Raw genomic sequence first — 21,348 nt, 5'->3', positions numbered from 1 at the left:
TTTTTCTTTGCTCTGGGTGCAGGGTGGGGTTTTCAGAGCCAGATTTGAGCAACCTCTGCTTTCTCCACCACACACAAACCTGCGTGTTCCTGCTGACCTCCGGGGTGAGCCCAGAGATGTGGGAACCTAAAGGAAGAACAGCCCTCCCTCCGCCCAGCACGGCAACGCCGAAGGTGAGGCAAAGCTCCAGAAACCCTCGGTCATTCCCAGAGGGAAAAGTCTCCCAGGAAATTCAGTTTTGGGGCAGGGTAAAGCACACCAAGCCCGAACTTGGTGCCCAGCTGCTGGCTCTCTGCAGGTCACTCCGAAGATCCCCACACACAGCAGCAGCCTGGACACCGCCAAGGACATTCTGGCATAAAAATGGCCACTTTTGGTCCTTGGCACACCCCCAAATCCTCAACTTCTTCCCCCTCTGCACCAGAAAAGCCAAATCCCTGTGATCCCCTGTTGCTTTTAATTTTGTCCAGTTTTGGTGTGGAATTAAGTTAAGTTAATTAATGCCTTCCTAACATTCCAAAGGCTTCCCCTATCCCAAGCTCTGCCTCAGAGCTTGGGAGCAGCCCAGCGCTGCAGGGGTAACCTGAGCCCTTCAGCACAGCATTAATATTTCAACCTCCCTCATTTCCAAGTCTCGTTCCAGATCTTATTCCAGAGGGCAGATCCTGGAGAGGCAGCACCCAAAGGCTGGTCCTGCACAGCCCTGGGAGGGGTTGTGGCAGAAATCCTTCGGGACTGGCCATGGTGCCACTGGGATCCAGCAGCAAATCCATCACCTGGGAGAGCTGGGATTGTTCAACTGGAGAGGAGAAGGCTCCAGGGAGAGCTCCGAGCCCCTGGCAGGGCCTGAAGGGGCTCCAGGAGAGCTGCAGAGGGACTGGGGACAAGGCCTGGAGGGACAGGACCCAGGGAATGGCTTCCCAGTGCCAGAGGGCAGGGATGGATGGGAGATTGGGAAGGAATTGTTCCCTGGGAGGCTGGGCAGGCCCTGGCACAGGGTGCCCAGAGCAGCTGGGGCTGCCCCTGGATCCCTGGAAGTGTCCAAGGCCGGGCTGGACATTGGGGCTGGGAGCAGCCTGGGACAGTGGGAGGTGTCCCTGCCTGTGGGATAAGCTTTAAGGTCCTTTCCAATGAAACAATTCCATTATTTTACAATTCCAATCCTCCCCAGGCTTACAGCTGTTCCTCCCCGCTGGAAAGCAAAAAAATAAAAAGGAGGAAAGAGGGATGTTCCACCACTCTCAGCCAGAGCAGGACACTGTTGCCATTTTGCCCGTGGCTCTGAGGAGAGAAAACCCTTGGAAATCAAAGTGAGCAATGACAATCGTGGGCTCGGCTGCTGGGGCCCACAAATGCTCAACAAATGCTGAGAAGTTGGGCCCTTACCAGAACTTTCAGTTGAAAGCACCGAAGGACTGACAGGGTTATTCCAGTGTGGGAATGAAGGATCTCACTCCATCGGACAGAGGTGATCCAAAATCCCACAGCTGATCCCAAATCCAGTCCCAACCCAGCCCTGAGGGTAACTCAGTCTCTGATGAGGCTCAACTCTGCCCAGGGGCGTGAATCAACATCCAAGCCCTTCTCCAAGCTCCCATCCCATTCCAGTTGCACGGTGGGAAGGAATCCCAGGATTCCACCCCGGGGTTTGGGGTTGTGTCCCCCCGTCCCAGACCAGGATCCAGCCCCACATTCCCAGTGGGGTTTGGGCTCCCAGGACCTTCCCAGACCTTCTGCACCTTCCTCCCTTTGCCAGCTCCCCACTCACGGCAGGAGTTGGAGTCAGGAGCTCCAAGGGCTGGGAATGCTGGAGCCCTGGGGTCAAACCCTGCTCCTTGCACAGGGAGGGAACACCACAGGCTGCTTTGGAATCATGGAATTGTTTAGGCTGGAAAAGCGCCCCAAGGTCCACTCCAACCATTCCCAGCACTGCCAAGGCCACCACTGCCCTGTGTCCCCAGGTGCCACCTCCACAGGGCTGTTCCGGCCCCCCAGGGATGGGGACCCACCACTGTGCCAGGGCTGGAAAACCCTTCCCATGAAGAAATAGTCCCTAAAACCCAGCCAGACATAAAAACCTGGGCTGGGCTTTAGCCCAGGCCCTTCACTCTGCAGGCACAGCTCAAGTAACTCAGGTACCAGGGACAAGGTTCCAGCCTTTTACTGGATGTGGGAGCACGCCCCAAACCACGGAAATGGTTTATATTCCACATCGAAATGGGATAAATGCCACAGGACGAGGCCCGAGCCCAGAGCAAAGCCAGCAGAGAAAAGCTCTCCTTAAAATCCAGGGCAGCACCAGCAGGGTGCATCCCAACCCAACCGCAGCAATTCGTGGAGGATTTCGGGAATATCCAACAGCAGGAGGATGCAAATCCCTGCTCAAGGCTCCTCGGCAAAGCAGCTGCAGGAGCCTCTCAGCCCCCGCTTTCCCCGGAGATGGGATTTGTGACCTCAGCTCAGAGACCCCCGAGCGTGCAGTGCCCGAGGGCCGGGACAATCCCTGCTCCCGGGGAATTCAGCCTGGGGACACTTGTGGCTTTCATTCCCGGCTGGCACCGCCACAGGAACGCCAGATGCGCTTCCAAAGGTTCCTGTGCTGTCTCTGAGGCTGCCCAGGACGGGCTCTCGCTCCCAGCTCACACCCAGAGTGCAATTTTTAGGGAATTCCAGGGGGTTTGGGGATAAAAGGGAGGTGACAGAGCTCCCAGTTGCCTTCCCTGCACACAGCACATCCAGGGAAAACACCCCACCACCCCCTCCAAAGATCAATTTTAAAGTGTTTATATATAAATAGCAATGTTAAACCCCCAGGTTGGCATCCTTCCCTCAAAAAAACCCCCAAAAGTTCCATTGGAAGCGTCTTTTTTCCTCCATGAGGCTTTGTCATTCCGTCTGTCCCTGTTTTCCAAGGCATCTCCTCAAAATCCATCACCTCCACACCCCCCACGGATCCCCAGCAACCCCTCTGACAATATTTATGGAAAAACCCACCGATTTTTGGGGCTATAAACATAAAGATTTGTTAAACCCCACCTAAATCCTCGCCTAAACCAGCTTTTAGTCCACCCCGTGGTCAAGGCCACCCCAGTGACCCTCCAGCAGCTCCCATTCCCAGTTTTCCAGGTGGAAAAGGGAACACCCGGGCTGTCACAGCTTCCTGGGGGACAACTCTGGGAAAGCATCCCTTGTTCCCGACGTGGTCACCCCCACACCTGCAATATTCCCATTTCCATGTGAAAACCGGGATTTACGGCCAAATTGAAGCATCAAAACCCTTCCCTGGAATTCCTCAAAGCATCCAGCTCCCGCTGCCTGAGGAGCACCTGGATTTTAAAGCAGTGATTAAGTCTGGGACTAAAAATAAGAGCAGCAGGCCTGACCTAAAGCAAGGTTTAATTTCCAGGCTGAGGGAGGTTTTTCCACGCTCCCCTCTCCCTGTGAGGGCAGCCAGGTAAACACAGAGCATTAATGATCTTGCTATTAATTAATGCTGCAGTATAAATTAGCTTATTAGTAAATTTAAGGCTGTTTAAGTGTCCAAGGCCAGGCTGGACAGGGCTTGGAATAACCTGGGAGAGTGGGAAGTGTCCCTGCCCTGGCAGGGCTGGAATGGGAAGAGCTTTAAGGTGTTTCCAAGCCAAACCATTCCAGGATTTGATGATGGTTAATTAGCTCTAATAACAAGCTGCACCTTTAATGATTTCCAAAAATCTGAATTGATGTATTTTATATTTTTTATATTATTTAATATTATTTCTTAAATTTTTTATATTTTTATTATTTTAAAATTTTTTAATTCTTTACTAATTTTTTTAAATTTTCTTCTATTATTTTTCTATTATTTATATTATTTTTTATTTTTAATATTTTGTATTCTTTTAATATATTTTTTATTTATATATTTAATATTATATGTTATATTTTATATTATTTTATATTATCTTTTTATATTTTTATGTTATCTTTATATTTTTATATTATCTTTTTATATTTTTATATTATTTTAAAATATATTTTATATTATTTTTAATATTGCTTTTTAATATATTTTTTTAAATTTATATTTCTTTAATACATTTGTGGGGCTGCTTGAAATCCTTGATGCACTCAAAGCAAGGGCAGGCTGGGGAACCTCATCCTTCCCGGCCTAACCTATCCCAAAATTCCCGCAATTTTCCACAAATTAATCCCAATTTGAGGTTTTAAATTCCTGACCAGGTGTAGGTGAAGACTTTTAAGATTTTTTTCCCCTCAAAACATCACCTAAAAAATGAACTGAACACAAATGACACCCACAAAAAAGTAATAAATTAAATATAAATTAAAACATGTCAATGGCAGCGGTGCTTTGCCAAGGCTGGGATGGGTAAGGAACGTTTCCCAGATAATATGGGATTTAGAATACGCTTCCAAACAGCGTTATCACTGCCAGCCCTAACCCAGCGTAAACTGGGATGTGCCAGGGAATTCCCCCTTCCCAATCCCACCTCAAAACTCCCTGGGCAGGGGAGGAGGTGTCTGTAGGACGGGGCAGGAATTCCACGCTGCTCCTCCAGGACAGCCCCGAAACCTCTGGCTCCAGGAATTAAATTTTAAAAAAAAAAAAAATTAAATTTAAAATTAAAAAAAAAAAAAAAAAAAAAGCAATAAACCAAACAACACCACCTACAACTAAACTAGAAATTCCAAATAAATCACTTTGTGGGGCTCTGAGTGCACGACCCCAGCAGCTGGAAGCGCTGCCAGCCTCGAGCCCCTTTCATTCCCACAGCCAGAGCAGAAAACCCTTCGGAAGTCCCCAGGAACAGCCGCCTGCAACGGAATTTGGGTTCTGAACAAAGAGCCGAGCTCCTCAATCGCTGGCAGAGCGCACAGGGCCACACTTTGTGCTCCTGAACCGCTCGGGAAGAGCTCATTCCCTAAAAAACCATCTGCACGGCGCTCAAGGGCTTGGATTTGCTTGGATTTTTCCTACCAAAGCTGGGGAAAAAAACCCCCATGCCCGGCCTGGGATTAAAGGAAGAAGTTAAGAAATCGGCTGGCAGGGAAAAGGGGAATGAGCTTTGCTGGGAGCCAGCCGGAATCGCACCCCCTGCGCTTCCCGAGGCTGACGGATCCTCCGCGACAGCTCTGGAGCATCCCAGCGCTTCCAGGTCACTGCTCTGGGGAGGAGCTCTGCCTTCCCCTCCTTCCCACTTTTTCCTTCGTGTTCCTCCTCTCCAATCCCGCTATTGGGTCGGGATTCCTGCCACGAGCTCTGCATAAATCCCATTGTACACCCCCAACAGCTCCGGGGGCTCAGCAGCAGCGTTTAGGGCAGGATTCCCACCCAAAGCCACGTTTTTCCACCTTTAACGGATAAAACCCCGCCCTGGAGGAGGTTCAAGGTGAACACCACCTGACTTCACCTGGAATTCTTATTCCTCCAATCCTTAGAACAAGAGCAAGGCCGGTGAGTCACGCAGGAAGTTCCTGCCTTGGCAGAGAAACCCAAATTCCCGCATTTGCGCGCCAGTTCCAGCCGCCCAAGGGCACATTTTCAACCGGGGCTCACTCCAAGGAGGAGTTTTGCCATATTTTTTTAGGCCTCACCGTATCTTTTTCCCCCCAAGTTTTGCCACATTTTCGACCTTTTCCGGCCCCAAAAAACCCCGTTTGGGTTTTGCTGCCAGCACCACGTCGCACTGCCCCTTTGAGGCTTTGCCACCTCCCTCCTTGAACGTATTTGGTCCAAATCCTCAGCCCTTGGCACCCCTTGGGGTGTAACTGGCAGGAACCGGGTGCATTCCCAAGCATTGCCCCAATTCCCGAGGTGTGGGTGGCATCTTTGGCTCGGTGGGTGTTGGTTTGGAGCTCCAGCCCTTTGTCCCTCCTCTCCCTTCCCATGGAAGAACACCCTGCAAATGGAATAGAGCTGGGAAACCCAAAAGCTCAGTGGGAAGGGTGGGAACACCTGGAAAAAACTCCAGGTTTTGGGATGCAGGTCCAGCTTTGGGGCTCCCAGAGTGTGGGAGATGTCCCTGGAATCGCAGCACCATTCCCTGGGCAGCTCAGCCCCAGCTTCTGACCCCCAAATCCAAGGGCTCCAGAGCTTTTTCCCACTTCTCTTCCAAGCTTTCCACTCCCAAGGCCTCATTTCCCCAAATTTCCTCCTTGACAGCTCAGACCCACCTGGATCAACCCCCCAAAAATATCCCAAAAGTCCTAATGGACATTTTTGGTCTTGAGAGTGGTGGCATGGCCCCAACCCTCAGCCCACCCTGGGATACAAGAGGAGCCAAATCCCTGGATCAGGCTCAGCATTTCCCTGGGCTGGACATGGAAAAGAGGGGGGAAAAAAAAAAAGTCTTCTCCTGCATCCTGAAATGTTGTTTCTGCCTCAGTTCTGTGGAAAGGTCCAGCAGGTCTGGAAAAATCCATCTCGGAGGGCAAAGGTGGAGATGCCCAACCAAGCCCAAGCCCTGATTCTCCTTGGACCTGAGCTCAGGCATGGATTTCTGCTCAAATGCTGGAAAATCCAGCTCCTTATTGAGTGCTCTGGGTGTTTTCTGGGATGGTTTTGCCATCCATGCCTGAATTTATGATATTTCCACCAAGCCTGCCTGTGGCTTTCTCAAAGGAACCCCCAAATTTTCCTCCTCCAATCAAAACCCCCAAGTTTTCCTCGCAGGCCATTTCCCTGCTGAGTCCTGCAGACAACCCTGAGCGCACTCAAACACAGTTTGCTGGAACGAGACCACCAAAGAAGAAAACAAAGTCAATTTTCTATCAACCCAAAGGATTTTTCCAATGTGCCTTCGATGCCTCTGGGCCCAGCATTCCAAAACCAGAGCCCACCGAGGCTGAAAGACGACGCCAGAAAGATTTTCCCAGCTTGGACACGACCAGAGAACCCCAGAGAATGGGTTGGGAGGATTTGAAGGATCTTCTCATCCCACCCTTGCCATGGGCTTGGACACCTCCCCCCATCCCAGGCTGGACAGGACATTCCCATGGAAGTTCCCTGAGCGACCAAACATCCCGGTTTGGTGTAAAAAGCCTGGAGAAGAGGGTCAGAGACTCTCCCACTCTGGGAAGGCTGCTGGCCCTGTTTGAGCTCTGAAGAAACACAGGGAAAGAAGGAACGACCTTCTCCAGAGGAACCACGGCTGCCCCCGTCTTCCCAACATCCGGAGCTCCTGCCTGAGCAGTGATTTCCAAACTTAATTAAGGCTCTGAACGCCCTCAGTGCCCTGGAGATGCAACAGAGGGATCCCGAAAGGAGACAAACCCGTTCCCGTGCCCGGATGTTCACCTGCACCGCCTGCCTGGGGCACTCCCGAGGATTTTACAATCCCAGGGAACACCCCAACCCCTCTCACTCCTACAGCCACACGTGAGGGACCTCTCCAGACCCTCCTCTCAGAGGGGTTCAATCCCCATCCCAATCCCTGCTTCCCACCCGGCTGAGCAAAGCCAAGAATAACAAATCCATGGAATGTTCCTGCATCCCATCCTTCCACCACTCCATGGAGGCGGAGGAACATCCTCTGCTGGAGACACCTGGGACACGTTTGGTGTCCTCCAGCAGGGATTGGGGTCTGGAAATATCTCCCGCAACTCCTTTTGTTTGGGTCGCATTGGGATTTTAGACATCCATGGAAAATAAACATTTTTCTCCCATCTCCCAGAAGAACAAAAAAATATTCCATATATTGAGTAAAATACCCATTACCAGCAAAAGTTGCTCATCCTGCACCATTCCCAACAAAGTGAATTCCCTTTATTCCAAGGAAAAGGATCCAAAGAGGATCCTTGAGCCAGGTCCATCCTGCTGGCCATGGGTGGCCCCATGTCCGGCACCCACCCTCCACTCCCAGCGCAGTGTCCGGCATTCCAGCATGAAAACCTGTTCCAATAATTAATAATAATAACAATTAAACCCTTTTAAGGTGCTCACTGCAAGGAACTCTCAGTGTCTTGCACAGGTTTAAAAGTTTCAGCTCCAGTTAAGCCGAGCCTGTTAAAGCCAGTCTTAATATAAGGGGCCAGGGTTTCAGCGGGATCTTGGACTGAAGTTCCACTCTCCCACAAATCCAACCAATTTCCAGCTATTTCAAAACTCAAAAAAAACCAGGAATTATTTCTGATTTCCTCACCTCTGTTCTAGGTTCTCATCAACAGCTTGGGGAGCATTTCCAGCTCTTTAATAATTCACTTTTTATGATTAGGATTTTTTTTTCCATGCAAGGCTGGGTCATGGAAGGTGATTCCACCTCTGCCAGAGCTCAATGTCCCAGCCCTGGATCCATCTCCAGTGTGGAGCTGGGAAGTGACCAAAGCTCCTGCCAGGCCAAAATCCTCAAGGAATAAAACCAAACCCCAAAAAATCCCAAACCCAAACCCCCAAATCCCAGAAGAGCCTCAAAACCCCAACCTACTTCCCCCAAGAAGCCTCAAAACTGAATAAATAACCCAAACCAAGACATACAACAAGGCAACTTCAATTTATCCACATTAATTCCTCCGTAAGCACTGGAATTTTGGGAGAAGCCAGGTTTTCAATGGCATTTTCCCTGCCATGACCTGCTCCTGCCTGGCTCCCGTCGTGGGATGGGTTTGATGTCATGGGCTAAAATTAAAACCTCTTCTGCTTGTGACTCTCATCAGCATCAGGGAGAGCAGGGAAGGCTTTTCCTCGAATCTAAAGGACAACAGAACTCATTTCCTTCACACCAAAGCATCCAGAAACCATTCCTGGGAGAGGCCATTCCATGTGGCCACACACGGCCGTGACGACACCTGAATTCCCGAGAGCAGGGGGGATATTTTAAACCTGTACGAATCCCATGGATCCTGAGGCCTCTCCAGGTGAATTGGGGCAGGGGGGCAGCCCCAGATTTCAGGGATACACCGGGAAGCAGCCCAATTTCTGCCTGTCATCCCAGGAAGCTCCCTGGCAGCACCGAGCTTGGATGTGGCTCCACCAAGCCAGGCCCTGCTGCTGCCACCAACGGGCCAGAAATCCCCCAAAATTCAATAAATTCTGCTCCTGCCAGCCCTGAAGTATCCATTCTGCTGAAATATAACTAAATCCAAGGCATCCCTTCCCTACATCCTGCTCCAGGAGGAATTAAAATTATAAATGATAAAGAAGAGCTTTACATACGGCTGAGACAGACGACAGAGGAGAAAATTCCTGTCATGCCCGGAGGCTTTTCCCACACAGGATCAGACACAGCCTCCCTGAAGCATCCTGTGCCCAGAGCCCATATTCCCTTCTCATTTCCTTCGCTATGCCCACAAACCCCGATCCAACATCTCCTCCTCCTTCCCCAGACCTGCATCTCCACGGCACGGCCAAAAAAAAAAAAAAAAAAAAAAAAAAAAAAATCACCCTAAGTTCCGATTCCCTCGTTTCCCACTGGAATGATGCTCATCCATCCCGGGAAAACCACCAAACCCCATCCATCAGCTGCTAACCTCCAGATCCACCCTCTGCGCAGCGCATCAGGCTGAGGGATAAAATAACCATTTCAGGATCCCAATCCTGACGGATGCAGCCGGATCTGGGCTGGAGGAAGCGGCAGATCCATGGAAAACCGGGCGTTTGCCCGGCCGGAGCTGCCTACACAGGGCTGGGGATGGAATTGCAAATAATCGGATGGGCTCGATATTAGATCACCACCCTCCCGCTCGGCAGAGCCTGGAATTGCCTGGGATTAGGGGGAGGGGAGGATTTGATTTAATTATGGTTATTAATTATTATTATTATTTTATTTAGGAAAGGCTAAAACACCCCCCGGCGCAGGTTCGGCGCCTCCTCCTCTAAAAAGTCGGGCGCTCCCCGAGGAAGAACGCGCCCGGCTCATCACCTACCTTCCATCATGGTGGCAGAATTGCATTCCTCAATTTCCAAGGAGCCTGAAAAAATCCAGGAGAATACGATCCCGGTCAGCAGGCGCTCGGCGTCAGCCCTTCCCAGGCGGCGGGGAGGATGAGGAGGAGGAGGAGGAGGAAGCGGGAATGCCGCGGCTAGGGGCAGGCCATGGATGCTGCTGTGCCTGTATCACCTCCAGGATGGCATCGCGGAGGATGCTCGGAGAAAGGGAGGACGAGGCGGGCTCGCCTCCCGCCCCGCACTCCTCACATGCGCGCTCGCTCCCGACACACCCCCCGGGAACACTCCAACCTATTTCCCAGGTTGTTGTGGTTTTTTTTTTTTTTCCCCCCCCCCCTTTTCCACCCTCCCCAGCACCGCCACTTTCCCCAAAAGCAGAACCCCTGTCCGCACCTCGTGACGCACTTCCCCTCCCTTAATCCTATTGCAGCGCCCGCGCCAGCCCGATTAATTCCCGGCCGCTGTCAGATTAGGAGCGTGCGGGGCTGGGAATCGGGGAAAAGGGATCAATCCCGGCTGGAGAAGGCAGCGCAGCCGGGTGCGAGCGCAGGGATGCGAGCTCGGCAGCGCCGGGCCCTCCTCGCAGCCTCTCCCGCAGCCATCCAAGGGACAAATCCATCGGCTGACGTCACAGCGCCAGCAATTAGCCCCGAAAGGAGGATGCGGGAGAAATCTCTCCCCGACCGCTTCCAGCAGCGCCCGGGAATTAATCTCGCATGAAGGGAAGCCGGAGCGGGGAACAAAAGAGGCCGGGGAGGCGGCGGGGGGGCTGCGGGAGCCGAGGCCGGGCTGTGCCCCGCGATCCCACCCCGACACCAGCTCCCCCCGGGGGATGTGCGTCCCTCACCCCCTTCCCGACCTCTTCCCAGAGCTGCCCCAGGGCCGGGGGTGGCCCTGCCGGGGGCACAGCCCAAGTCATGGGGGTACCGCCAGGTTTATCCAAGAAAATGCGGGATTTTAAATCGTTTCTGGTGAAATTGGCTTTCAGCAGCTCCGCAAGTCCGGGTGTATTTTTTTTCCTGGCAGGAAAAGTGCTCCGAGCCCCCTCAGGCTTCTCCTGAAGTGGTTTCCACGAGCATCCCCGGGATCCTCATCCCGCACAGCACCCGCCGGGACAGGGGGGACAGCCCGGGCTCCGTCCCCGGGGCCACCGCCGCATCCCAGCGCCCGGAAAAACCGGGATTGGCACTATCAGCACCCAGCTGCCGATGGAGGAGCTGCCTCTGCCCCTCCTCTGCCCTCCGGGCACAACAGCGGCGTTTTGGGGACAACCCGCGCGTTCCGGCGCTCGCGAATGTGGCTTTTCAACGTGACCGCGGAGCGGGGAGGGAAAACTTCCCTTCTGCCGCTCACCCCGCATCAGCATCTTTGGGGTCACCGCCGGCAGTCCCACGTGCCCGTCAGGATTTGTCCCTGCTCGGCGGCAATGCCCACATCGTTTTCCCCATTGGGGAAAAAAAAAAAAAAGAAAAAAAAAAGCTGTTTTTCATTAATGAAAATCAGATTTTCCCCCCCATTAAAATTTCTCGAGTAATAAATAAATAAATGGGGTTTTTCCCTTCCCATTTAAAGAGTAATCCCAAAGCCAAGCACCTCCAAGGGTCTGGAGACACCGGCGAGGGAACAGCACCTCAGCAGGGTCTCCACATCCGGCACGGCCCCGTCCCATCCCAGCTGGTGGGAAGTGCCCCAGCAGCGGGCACAGGGACGGGATTATGGAACAGATGGTTCCTTAATCCCTGCAAGGAGCTCCTGCGAGCTGCCTGCAGCGCTTCCAGCACAGAGAAGGGAGCCCAGAGCCCTCGGGAATTGCGGCTGTAATCCCAGGCTGAGCACAACCCATGGAATGTTGTTCCACTGTCCCCTCAGCCCAGCCCTAAAACACCCCAGGCTGGCACACGTGGAAGGATGTCCCAGTGATGGACAGGCACCTTCCGTGTCCAAATTCCTCCTGGACACACCAAAACAACACCAATCCCCCAAAAACTCATGGAGCTGCTGCACAGCAGAGCGCGGCCCAGGATTCCCATCCCTGGGAGTGTCCAAGGCCAGGCTGGGGGGGGTTTGGAGCAATCCTAGTGGAATTCATGGCAGGGCTGGAATGGGATGAGCTTTAAGGTCCCTTCCAACCCAAATCTGGGGATTCTGTGATCCCACATCCAGTGGCTCCACTGCCAGCCAGGACAGACCCAGGGCCCCCTTCCCACAGCTCCAGAGGGCTGATATTCCTTAAAAAAGCAAGGAGAACTGGGATATCCCCTGCAAACCCCTTCCCAGGCTGGACTATGGATAAAAACCAGTCCTTTTCACCAAATCCCCTCATTTCAGCACCGGCTTTGGGCAGCCTCCCCGTCACCCCGGAAATCCCTTGGCTGCTGCTCCTCCCAGCGCAGCTCCAGCTTTCCCTGGAACCGTGGGATGCCTCGTCCTTATGAAACAGCTCCTGCCATGGGGCAAGGCCAAAACTCCCCTCCCTGCAGGCAAAACTAACCCCACACTCAGGACACCACAAAGCCGCTCCCGGAACAGGCTCTTCCCAAAAAAAGGCGGCACAGGGAGAGCCGGGTCCCTGCGGGAGCCTTCCCGCGTCCCTGGGGAGGGCAGCTGCCACCAAACCCCTCTTTCCAAGGCAAAGCTGATCTTTCCAAATTACAGAATTCGCAATTTGATTTCCTAACGCCTCCCAACCCCACTGAGCAGCCACAGGGACAATTCCCATGAAAAGCACTGGAAATCTCTGGCAGCTCCCGAAGGCGACGCGCAAGGAGCCGCCAGCAGACGAAGTGGAGGGCCTGAAGATGAGAAAAAATCCAAATAAAAAAGGCAGAAAATGAGTCAGGGAGCGCATTACTCATCCCCGGCAGAGTCAGCCGCAGCTCCATGTGACAGCGGCGCGCAGGAGCCGGCCCGGCCCCGGAGCAGCGATGGGATTTGCTAAATAAAACCCCAATCCTCGGCCTCGGGCAGGACGTGGCCCTGGCAAATCCCCAGCATTAAAGCAGCCAGGGGTTGTTTACAACCCGCAGCCCTTTGGGTTGGCCATAATTAAACCTGGATGGGAATAGGCTCAGCCTTGAGCTGCTCCTGGCGGGAATGCGGCCGGAGAGGCCGGAGCTGCGGCCGCTCCTGTCCGGTGGCTCCCACTGCCACAGCCCTGGGCACTGCAGGATGGATTTCCCAGGAAGTTCAGCCATTTGCCTCATTCCCTGTAAATCTGGGTTTACCGGAGCCACGGGCAGGGACACCTTCCACTGTCCCAGGCTGCTCCCAGCCCCAATGTCCAGCCTGGCCTTGGGCACTGCCAGGGATCCAGGGGCAGCCCCAGCTGCTCTGGGCACCCTGTGCCAGGGCCTGCCCACCCTCCCAGGGAACAATTCCTTCCCAATATCCCATCCAGCCCTGCCCTCCGGCAGTGGGAACCATTCCCTGTGTCCTGTCCCTGGGTTGGGGCTGGGCAGGGATTCCCTAAACCCGAGCATTTGTGGGACCGAGCAGCGGGCAGGGCACGGGGCAGGGAGGGTGGCACCCCACGTGCCAGCAGCTCTGCTCAGGGCCACCAAACCTCACATTTTGGCGAGCAGGGCCCCTCTGCCGGGTGGCAGCCGGGCGTCCCCGGGGCACGGGCGGGGTGGGGACGCTCGGGAGGATTTAACAGCCCCGGGGCCAGCGCTGCCTCACTTAAGGGCTTCCCCGGGACCGGAGGTGACCGGGCCGTGCCCGGGGCACAAAGGAAGAAGGTCCCACACCCACCTGGGAGCTGCTCCCGGCAGCGCTGCCGGATTCCTGCTCCACATCCCCACAAATCCCACTACAGCCACGCCCGGGAACACCCCTTCACCAGCAGCCCCCAAATCCCAAAGGAACATCCCTGCACACCCCGTCCCACCTCCCTCTGCTGCTGCTCTTCCTCCCCTGCACCAGGAGCTCCTCCTGGCCCCCACCCTCAGCCCTGATAAGCAGGGACTAATCAGGACTAATCAGGTTCATCAGCAGCACCTCAGCACCACCCCGCGATGGGGACGAGGTGCGGCTGCCCCGGGATGCTCCAGAACACCGATAATTGAGTAATCATTATTTTTTTGGGCTAGAAGGGATTCAGGGACGCTGGCAAAGCCCTCGTGCAGGCCCGGGGGGCTGCAGCCAGCACCCCCGCCTCACACCACGCGCCTCATCCTAAATACTGAGCCCACTTTGGATTTGATCCCTGGGAGCATCAGCCCGGAATGTGCTTTAGGAGGGGAGTGGATCCATCCCCCCGTGCCCCCGAGCCGGGCTGGGGGGTCAGTGCTGCAGGAGTTTACCCACCTGCCCAGACCATTCCCGTGGTTTTTCACTCCTGGTACTGGAACGGAGCTTCTGCCTCCTTTAGGTAAAATTTAGCAGCTGAGTAATGAAATAAAGAGAATTAAATCCCACCCCGACATAATCCAGAACCTCGGAAACGTCAGTGGGGTCTTCCATTAAAATTTAAGGTACCTTTCGGAATCACCTTGATCACCTTTGGGCCTGTCTGCTCAGACCAGTGCCGACAACGGATATTTAATTCTCCTTAAAATTAAGTTATTCACAAAAAAGAAACGGGATAGGGAGGGGAGAGACGTGGGGGGCGGTGCTGGGAAACATCTGGGGCAGCAAAGGCAGAGGGATCCCAGTGCAGCCCTGGAGCCTCTGCGGGGATCCAGCTGTGCCGGGATCCAGCAGGGATCCAGCTGTGCGGGGATCCAGCTGTGCCGCCCTGCAGGGCACGTCCCGGCCCCGCGTGTCCCTGCCGTGTCCCCAGAGCGGACATTCCCCATTCCCGGGGCACTTCCCGGCTCTGGAGCGTCCCGTGCCCTGCGCGGCGCCGGGAGCTCAGCAGATGGAGCTGTGCAGCTGTGCAGGGACGGGACGGGGCCGGGCAGATGTGCAGGGACGGGACGGGGCCGGACAGATGTGCAGGCACCCCGTGCACACCTGGTCCCGCCGTCCCCCCCGGGCCCAGCCCGCACCCATGCGGGCAGAGCTCTGCTGTGCCCCGCGTCCCCAGCACCGCAGTGACAGAGGTGGGGACGGTGGCACACCAGGGTGGCAGAAATATCTCAGCAGGGCAGGAAACTGGGCAGCGAGAGCAGGGCTTGGGGACGGGGAGCTCTGGGGGACAGGGAGACCTTGGGAATGGGAATTCGCAGGGATGGGGGTTTTGTGCTACCCCAAAAGGGACATTTGGGAGAGTTGAAACTCCTAAACCCTTCTTAAACCCCATCAGCGGGGCCAAAACCTTCCCTGTCCTTCCTGGCCACCCCCGCGTGCCGCTGGTGTTCCCTCTGCCAGACTGGGGTCCCATCTCCCCTTCCCATGGAAGCTGCTGCTGCCGGGAGCCCTCGGCCCCGCTCCAGCTCTGATAAAATCTGGGCCCTGTGCGCCTGCCCCGGCTCCTTCCTGTTTTTGACTGCAGAGCTGTCGGTGCTTCCCATTTTCACTTCTCTTTTCTCATCTACGGGACTTCAGGTGAACTCTGCCCCAGTGGCACCCAAATGCCCTCGGCTGGCACGGAGCTCCCGGCACTCTGCAGATCCTCATGGCTGGATTAGACCTGGGAATGCTCCATCCCAAACAGAGGGACACGGGGCTGTGGACCAGGGACAGAGAAATTGGAATCACTGAGGGTGGAAAAGCCCTCTGAGGCCATCACTGCCCCGTGTCCCCAAGTGTCACATCCACACGGCTTTTAAATCCCTCCAGGGATGGGGACTCCACCCCTGCCCTGGGCAGCTGTTCCAATGCCTGGCCACCCTTTCCATGAAGAAATGTTCCCAAATATCCAACCTAAACCTCCCCTTGTGCCGCTTGAAGCCATTTTGTCCTGTCCCTTGTCCCTTGTTCTGGCTCTGTCACACATCCCTGGGCAGGTGGGAACATCCACGCTCGTCCCTAATTCCCATGGATTGGGGGGAAAAGGACATGGAAATCTGGCTGCACCCCCAGGAGAGCAGGCTGAGCTGGGAAAAAGCAGCAGGGCTGGTTGATAATTTTATTTCTCTGCATCACAGTTTCTGTGAACAACGCTGACCTCCGGGTCAGAAGTTTCCTGGCAGTGGCAGGGGCTCTGTGGGACCCTTGTCCCCACGCCCTGGGAAGGGCTGGATCTGCTCCCACTGCTCATCCCCGGGATTGATGCCCTGGGTGGGTTCATGGCTGGTGGAAATCCCCCTGAAATCCCAGCTCCATGGCCTCAGTGGGAAATTATGTCCTCGAGGACAAGGCCAGCTGTCACCCAGGGGCTCTGGGTGACATCCATGGTTAATGCTGGCAGCACAGAGAGACAGATCCGCGTGCATCCCTGAGCGTCCCTGTCCCCGGAGCTGCAGACCCCGAGCTGGGGTGCCTCACCAGGAGCTGCTGGGAGTCACTGGAAGTGACTGGGGGACCACCAGGGAGGGGGAGCAGCTCCGCTCCACAGCAAGAAGGAAGCAGCACGTCCCTGCTCCATCTGACACCTTCCGATGCCGAAGGAATCCGGGCGAATCCCACGGGAGCTCTGGCTGTGAGGATGGCGAAGCAGAGCCACGGGGAATCCTCATCCCCTGAGGAACGAGGACACTGAGCCAGCGAACCTCCCAGCACCTGAACTGGGATTTCCACCCTAAAACTGGAGGGGAAACAGAAGGGTCCGGGTTGGATTTGCCGTGCAGTGGCCGCTGGAACATTTTCCCTGCTGCTGCTGCGGGGAAGGGGCAGGGAAAGGCGGCTCTTCCCGGCTCCGGAGCTGCGCCGCCGCGTGCCTGCGATCCCGAGGAAGCTGCCTGGCAGAACTAGGTCAGGGAAGGGACAGGAATGAAGCCAGCGAGGGCTGGAGGGGAGGGCACCCCCGCACCCGGGCACCCACCCTGGCACCCGCCTGCCCCTGTCACAGGGTGGGTGCTTCCCCTGCAGCCCCAGCGCTGCTGCTCTCTCCTGGTTTGGTGCGTCCCCCCCGGAGGTGCCGGTGCTTTCCCATCCCAATGACTCCTTTCCCATCCCAGTAACTCCTTTCCCATCCCAGTAACTCCTTTCCCATCCCAATAGCCCCCTTCCCATCCCTGCACATCCCCGGAGCCACGGGCAGGATGCGGCTGCCACAGCACAGGGACATGGAAAGGATGAGTTTGGGCTGAATGGGGGAGGATGGTTTAAGCCAAAAGAGGAGATATTTGGATTGGAAATTAGGAAGGAATTGTTCCCTGGCAGGGTGGGCAGGCCCTGGCACAGGGTGCCCAGAGCAGCTGGGGCTGCCCCTGGATCCCTGGCAGTGCCCAAGGCCAGGCTGGACATTGGGGCTTGGAGCAGCCTGGGACAGTGGGAGGTGTCCCTGCCCATGGCACGGGTGGTGCTGGATGGGCTTTGAGGTCCCTCCCAACCCAGACCAGTCTGGGATTCCGTCAATCCACTGGGAAAGACAAATCACTACTGGCCCTTCCAAGGAGTTTCCACCAAGGAATTTTCACCAAAGAGTTCCAGACGTTCAAACCCTGGCCAGGAGCTGGGAGAATCCCCCAGGATCCGCTGGCTGAAGCCCCTTCTGCTGGGACAGGAGGGATGTGCTGGAAGGTGGCCTCGCAGGCGCTGCTCCCACGGATGCTGGGCGGGAGGGCGGGCGTGGGATGAGACCCACACTTGTTCCTGTGGCTTCCCTTCGGAGCCAGCGAATCCAGGGAACGCCTGTGGAGCCCCACAGGGAACAGCGCCGGTGTCACCCGCGGCGAGGGCGGCGCAGCGGCCCCGCTCTCCTGCAGCTCCTGCCCTGGCACAGGATGTTTTTTACTGGAAAGTCGCTTGTTTTGGGTCAGGCCGGGACATGAAAGCTCCCGCGGGCCGGGCCGTGCGCGGCCACCGCTTCCTGTCTGCGCTCGCCTTCCTGTCGCCTGCGCTGCCACGGCCCCGCAGGAAGGACGAGGTCCCAGCCGCGCCACGGACGGTGCCCGGGGCCCCGGGAGCGCTCCTGTGCCCGTGCCCAGGGAGCGGCTCCGCTGGGGCCATCGGGAACCGGCCGCGGGACGCTCCGGGCTTGGCCACGGGAGGCTCTGGGGCTGGGCTACAGGAGGTTCTGGGTTTTGGCCACGGGAGGGTTTGGGGTTTCGGCTCCAGGAGGGTTCTGGATTTCAGCTATAGGAGGTTCTGGATTTTGGCCAAAGTGGGGTTCTGGATTTCAGCTATTGGAGGGTTTTGCATTTTGGCCACAGAAGCGTTCTGGGTTTTGGCCACAGGAGGGTTCTGGGTTTCAGCTGTGCGAGGTTCTGGGTTTTGGGCTGCAGCACGGTTCTGGGATTCGGCCAGGGGAGCGTTCTGGGTTTGGAGGGTCCCATTTTCTGTCCCCTGAGCACTGGTGACAAAAGCCTCCCGAGGAGCCGCAGGCTGGGTCATGCTTTCATTTATTCACTTCATATAAAAATCTCTTAAGAATGCATCTGAACACAATATAGAATACTATAACATACATCGTGTGAAACTCTGGGGAACAATAAAATAACCACCTGGAACAATGCAGTGTTCAACAGACAAACAAACCCATTGATCATGCACAACTGTGCTATTGTCATGAACTAATCAGTCACGAGTTGGACCAAAAAGCTTGAAACGTATTTTACAAACTGAGATTGACACCGCTCACGATGCCGGACAAGCTTTGTCAGAGGAAGTTTCACAGCACAATTATTACATCAGTTCACATTTTTTTTTGTCATAGAGATTCACATTGGGTTGTTCAGAAATTGGAACATTGTGACATTGAAAAGCCGGCCCGGGCATGGGGAGTTCTTTGTTCGGTTCCCCCTCTCTGCGTTCCCGGCAAATTCCCAAATTTGCTGCCCTGGGATGCAGTGTTCCCTCCCCACGGGCGGCTGCCACCCGAATGCCCTTCCTGGGTTGTGTCTGTCTCTTCAGCTATGTTCAGGTTCTTGGACTTTATGCAATACAAAAGGTTACAAGAAAAAAAGGCAACTCTTATTCCGAGTTTTCTACGCCATTAACATCGCCGCCGACAGGCGATGCTAATTCATATAAATTAATAACTTACAAAACATTACAGTATGTACAGTAGGTAATAAATACACTGTTATAAACAGTAATGGAGGTGGTAGAGCTCGAGGCAGTGCAGGAGGAGGAGGAGGATGGTGGACCTAAACCTAGGGAACGTGGACAAGAGGCCAGAGAAACACAAATATCCGAGCGTGCAAATTCCAGGGAGCTGCCGAGGGGGAAGGCGTGTCACACGCTGCCTTGCCTCGCTTACTCAGGGATGGACTGAGCTGTGCCAGGGAAAAAAACCTGCCCTCTGTCCTGCTCCCCACAAACCCAAACCCCGGGGTGGAAAAAATCCTGCTGTTCCTAGCGAGGGAACGGTGCACAGCGGCACCAAGTGACTCCCAGTGGGTCACCGGGGGGATTGAGAACACGTTAAAGGTGCAGTAATGCAGAGCAGAGGGTTTCCCCTTCTGTTTAGTCTGTCAAAGTGATTAACTGCAATAAAGTGACAGGTATTGCCCATGGAAAAAAAGGAAGACTGCTTCTGGTAACAGGAAGAATCCAAAAAGGAGCCGTCAATTCTGAAACACTTTGTGTCGCTTTTGAACTACCAAACTCCGTGTGTTGGACTGAAAGACTCTTGAAAAGACATGAAAGTGTTTACAAAGAAGGCACACAGGTCTGCAGACAGGTGGTCGGGTGGACAGGTTGGATATGAGTTATTGATCAGTAGTTTCTATCAGTCTAACCGGTATAAACTCCAGAGCTAACAGTATAAAATCTCTCAGTTGTGTGTCACCGCCGCCTCAGGCCCGACCCAAGCCAGCTCCAGGACACCGCGATGCTCTTGGCTGACAAGGCTCAAACCACAACGCCAATCACCCGTGCATTTCCTGAGCAATCATTCCCTACCCCATCTGTAACCCTGACTCCAATCTCAAGTAGCTGGAGGATCTGTCACCCCCGTGGCAGAGGCCTCAGACCCGGCCTAAGAGGCTGTCGGAGGCCGCTTGCAAGAGCTCCGCAAGTGTTTAAAAGCCACTCCCGCGGGGCCGGGCCATTATGTGTCCACAGGAGATGTGTCTTCTGTCACAATTTCGATGGTTGCCTCCTTCTGGGGCTCCTCCTGCCCTGGCTGGGCCATGCAGAGCGTCTCTGTATTGCTGAAGTAGCCGAGGCTCTCGCTGTCCTTCTCCGGCCCGTCCGAATCCTCCTCCTCCAGCGTCAGTTCGAACTGGAACTTCTCCATCAGGCCCTGGCAGTCCTGGCCCCGCTCCTCCAGGGGAGGGGATGGGCTCTGAGGTATCATGCTCTGGTACCAGTTCCTGTTGTCCTCCAGAGTGTCCAGGATGTCCTGGGCGTCGGGCTGCACCAGGTCAGCCCAGGTCTCCCAGAGCGGATGGACGATGTAGTCAATGAATCCCACCTGGAAAACAAAGGGACACACCCTCAGGGCAAGGGAATAACCAGGAAAAGGTGGATGTGTGAAAAGTTCATATTGCATTAATTTTACAAGCAAAATACCAGGGGCAAGTCCCCAAACCAGCACAGCCTAATGCAGACACAATCATCTGACACCCAGAGCTGCACCCACCCACAGCTTTGGGTTGGGCTGACGTCTTGTCCAAAACCAAACCTTGGATGGAAGTTTCACTAAAAGCTGGAGCCAGCAGGAAACTCAGCACATGGAGCCCTGGGCTGATCCCCAGCGTGGGCAGCAGGAAAGGAGAGGGGGAATTCTGCCCCTCTGCCCCGCCCAGGTGAGACTCCACCTGCAGAGCTGCCCCAGCCCAGGGGCCAACAGCACAGGGATGTGGAGCTGCTGGAGAGAGTCCAGAGGAGGCCCCGGAGCTGCTCCAGGGTTGGAGCCCCTCTGCTCTGGAGCCAGGCTGGCAGAGCTGGGGGTGCTCACCTGGAGAGGAGAAGGCTCCAGGGAGAGCTCAGAGCCCCTGGCAGGGCCTGAAGGGGCTCCAGGAGAGCTGCAGAGGGACTGGGGACAAGGCATGGAGGGACAGGACCCAGGGAATGGCTTCCCAGTGCCAGAGGGCAGGGATGGATGGGATATTGGGAAGGAATTGTTCCCTGGGAGGGTGGGGAGGGGCTGGGCTGGAATTCCCAGAGCAGCTGGGGCTGCCCCTGGATCCCTGGCAGTGCCCAAGGCCAGGCTGGACATTGGGGCTGGGAGCAGCCCGGGACAGTGGGAGGTGTCCCTGCCATGGAGCTGGACCTGGATGGGACTCTCAGCATTGAGAGAGTCTGCTCCTCTCAGAATTCCCGGGGGACTGGGGACAAGGCCGGTGCATTTATGGCCTCATCCCAGGGTTGCCGCGTGGCTGGCAGCTGGGAATAGCCCAGTGCTCCCAAGGGGAGCAGCCTTTACGGGCTGAACTTCAAGCTTTGGGTGTATTTTGCTGCGGGGTGCAGTTTGTCCCTGTTGGGAGCTGCCCCACGATCCTGCACTTTCAGCATTCCCGTTTTCCTCCTGC

General features: G+C 55.2%; 2 protein-coding genes and 1 long non-coding RNA gene across 25 annotated transcripts in view; 1 reads left to right on the top strand and 2 right to left on the bottom strand.

The window, feature by feature from the left end:
- Positions 1 to 13,806, bottom strand: part of SGIP1 (SH3GL interacting endocytic adaptor 1) — a 48,717-nt gene extending 34,911 nt beyond the window's left edge. For 10 of the 16 annotated variants that reach the window (XM_032117923.1, XM_032117926.1, XM_032117925.1 and 7 more), the window contains exons 1-2: positions 11,477 to 11,567; positions 9,862 to 9,906 (exon numbers count right to left, since the gene is read on the bottom strand). In XM_032117923.1, coding sequence (XP_031973814.1) covers positions 9,862 to 9,906; positions 11,477 to 11,552 — 121 coding nt within the window. In that variant the 5' untranslated portion in view covers positions 11,553 to 11,567. Of the gene's footprint in view, positions 1 to 9,861; positions 9,907 to 10,055; positions 10,249 to 10,276; positions 10,368 to 10,730; positions 11,125 to 11,236; positions 11,265 to 11,476; positions 11,568 to 13,769 lie in introns of those variants that run through there. The other 6 variants (XM_032117931.1, XM_032117927.1, XM_032117930.1 and 3 more) reach the window with 6 other exon arrangements.
- On the top strand, positions 10,099 to 11,377 carry LOC116448017. The gene is made up of 2 exons (XR_004241785.1): positions 10,099 to 10,185; positions 10,314 to 11,377. It is a non-coding gene; the product is annotated as an uncharacterized LOC116448017 (long non-coding RNA).
- A 4,447-nt stretch (positions 13,807 to 18,253) lies between the features above and the next one.
- The window catches only part of PDE4B (phosphodiesterase 4B), a 174,720-nt gene continuing 171,625 nt past the window's right edge, over positions 18,254 to 21,348 (bottom strand). For all 8 annotated transcript variants that reach the window (XM_032117501.1, XM_032117502.1, XM_032117500.1 and 5 more), the window contains one exon: positions 18,254 to 20,288. In XM_032117501.1, the coding sequence (XP_031973392.1) occupies positions 19,923 to 20,288 (366 nt within the window). In that variant the 3' untranslated portion in view covers positions 18,254 to 19,922. The remainder of the gene's footprint in view (positions 20,289 to 21,348) is intronic.

The sequence above is a fragment of the Corvus moneduloides genome, chromosome 9 (genome assembly GCF_009650955.1).
Source record: "Corvus moneduloides isolate bCorMon1 chromosome 9, bCorMon1.pri, whole genome shotgun sequence".
In the NCBI taxonomy this organism is placed as follows: Eukaryota; Metazoa; Chordata; class Aves; order Passeriformes; family Corvidae; genus Corvus; species Corvus moneduloides.
The sequence above is the reverse complement of the archived record's forward strand: the minus strand, read 5'-3'. Positions and strand labels throughout refer to the sequence as shown.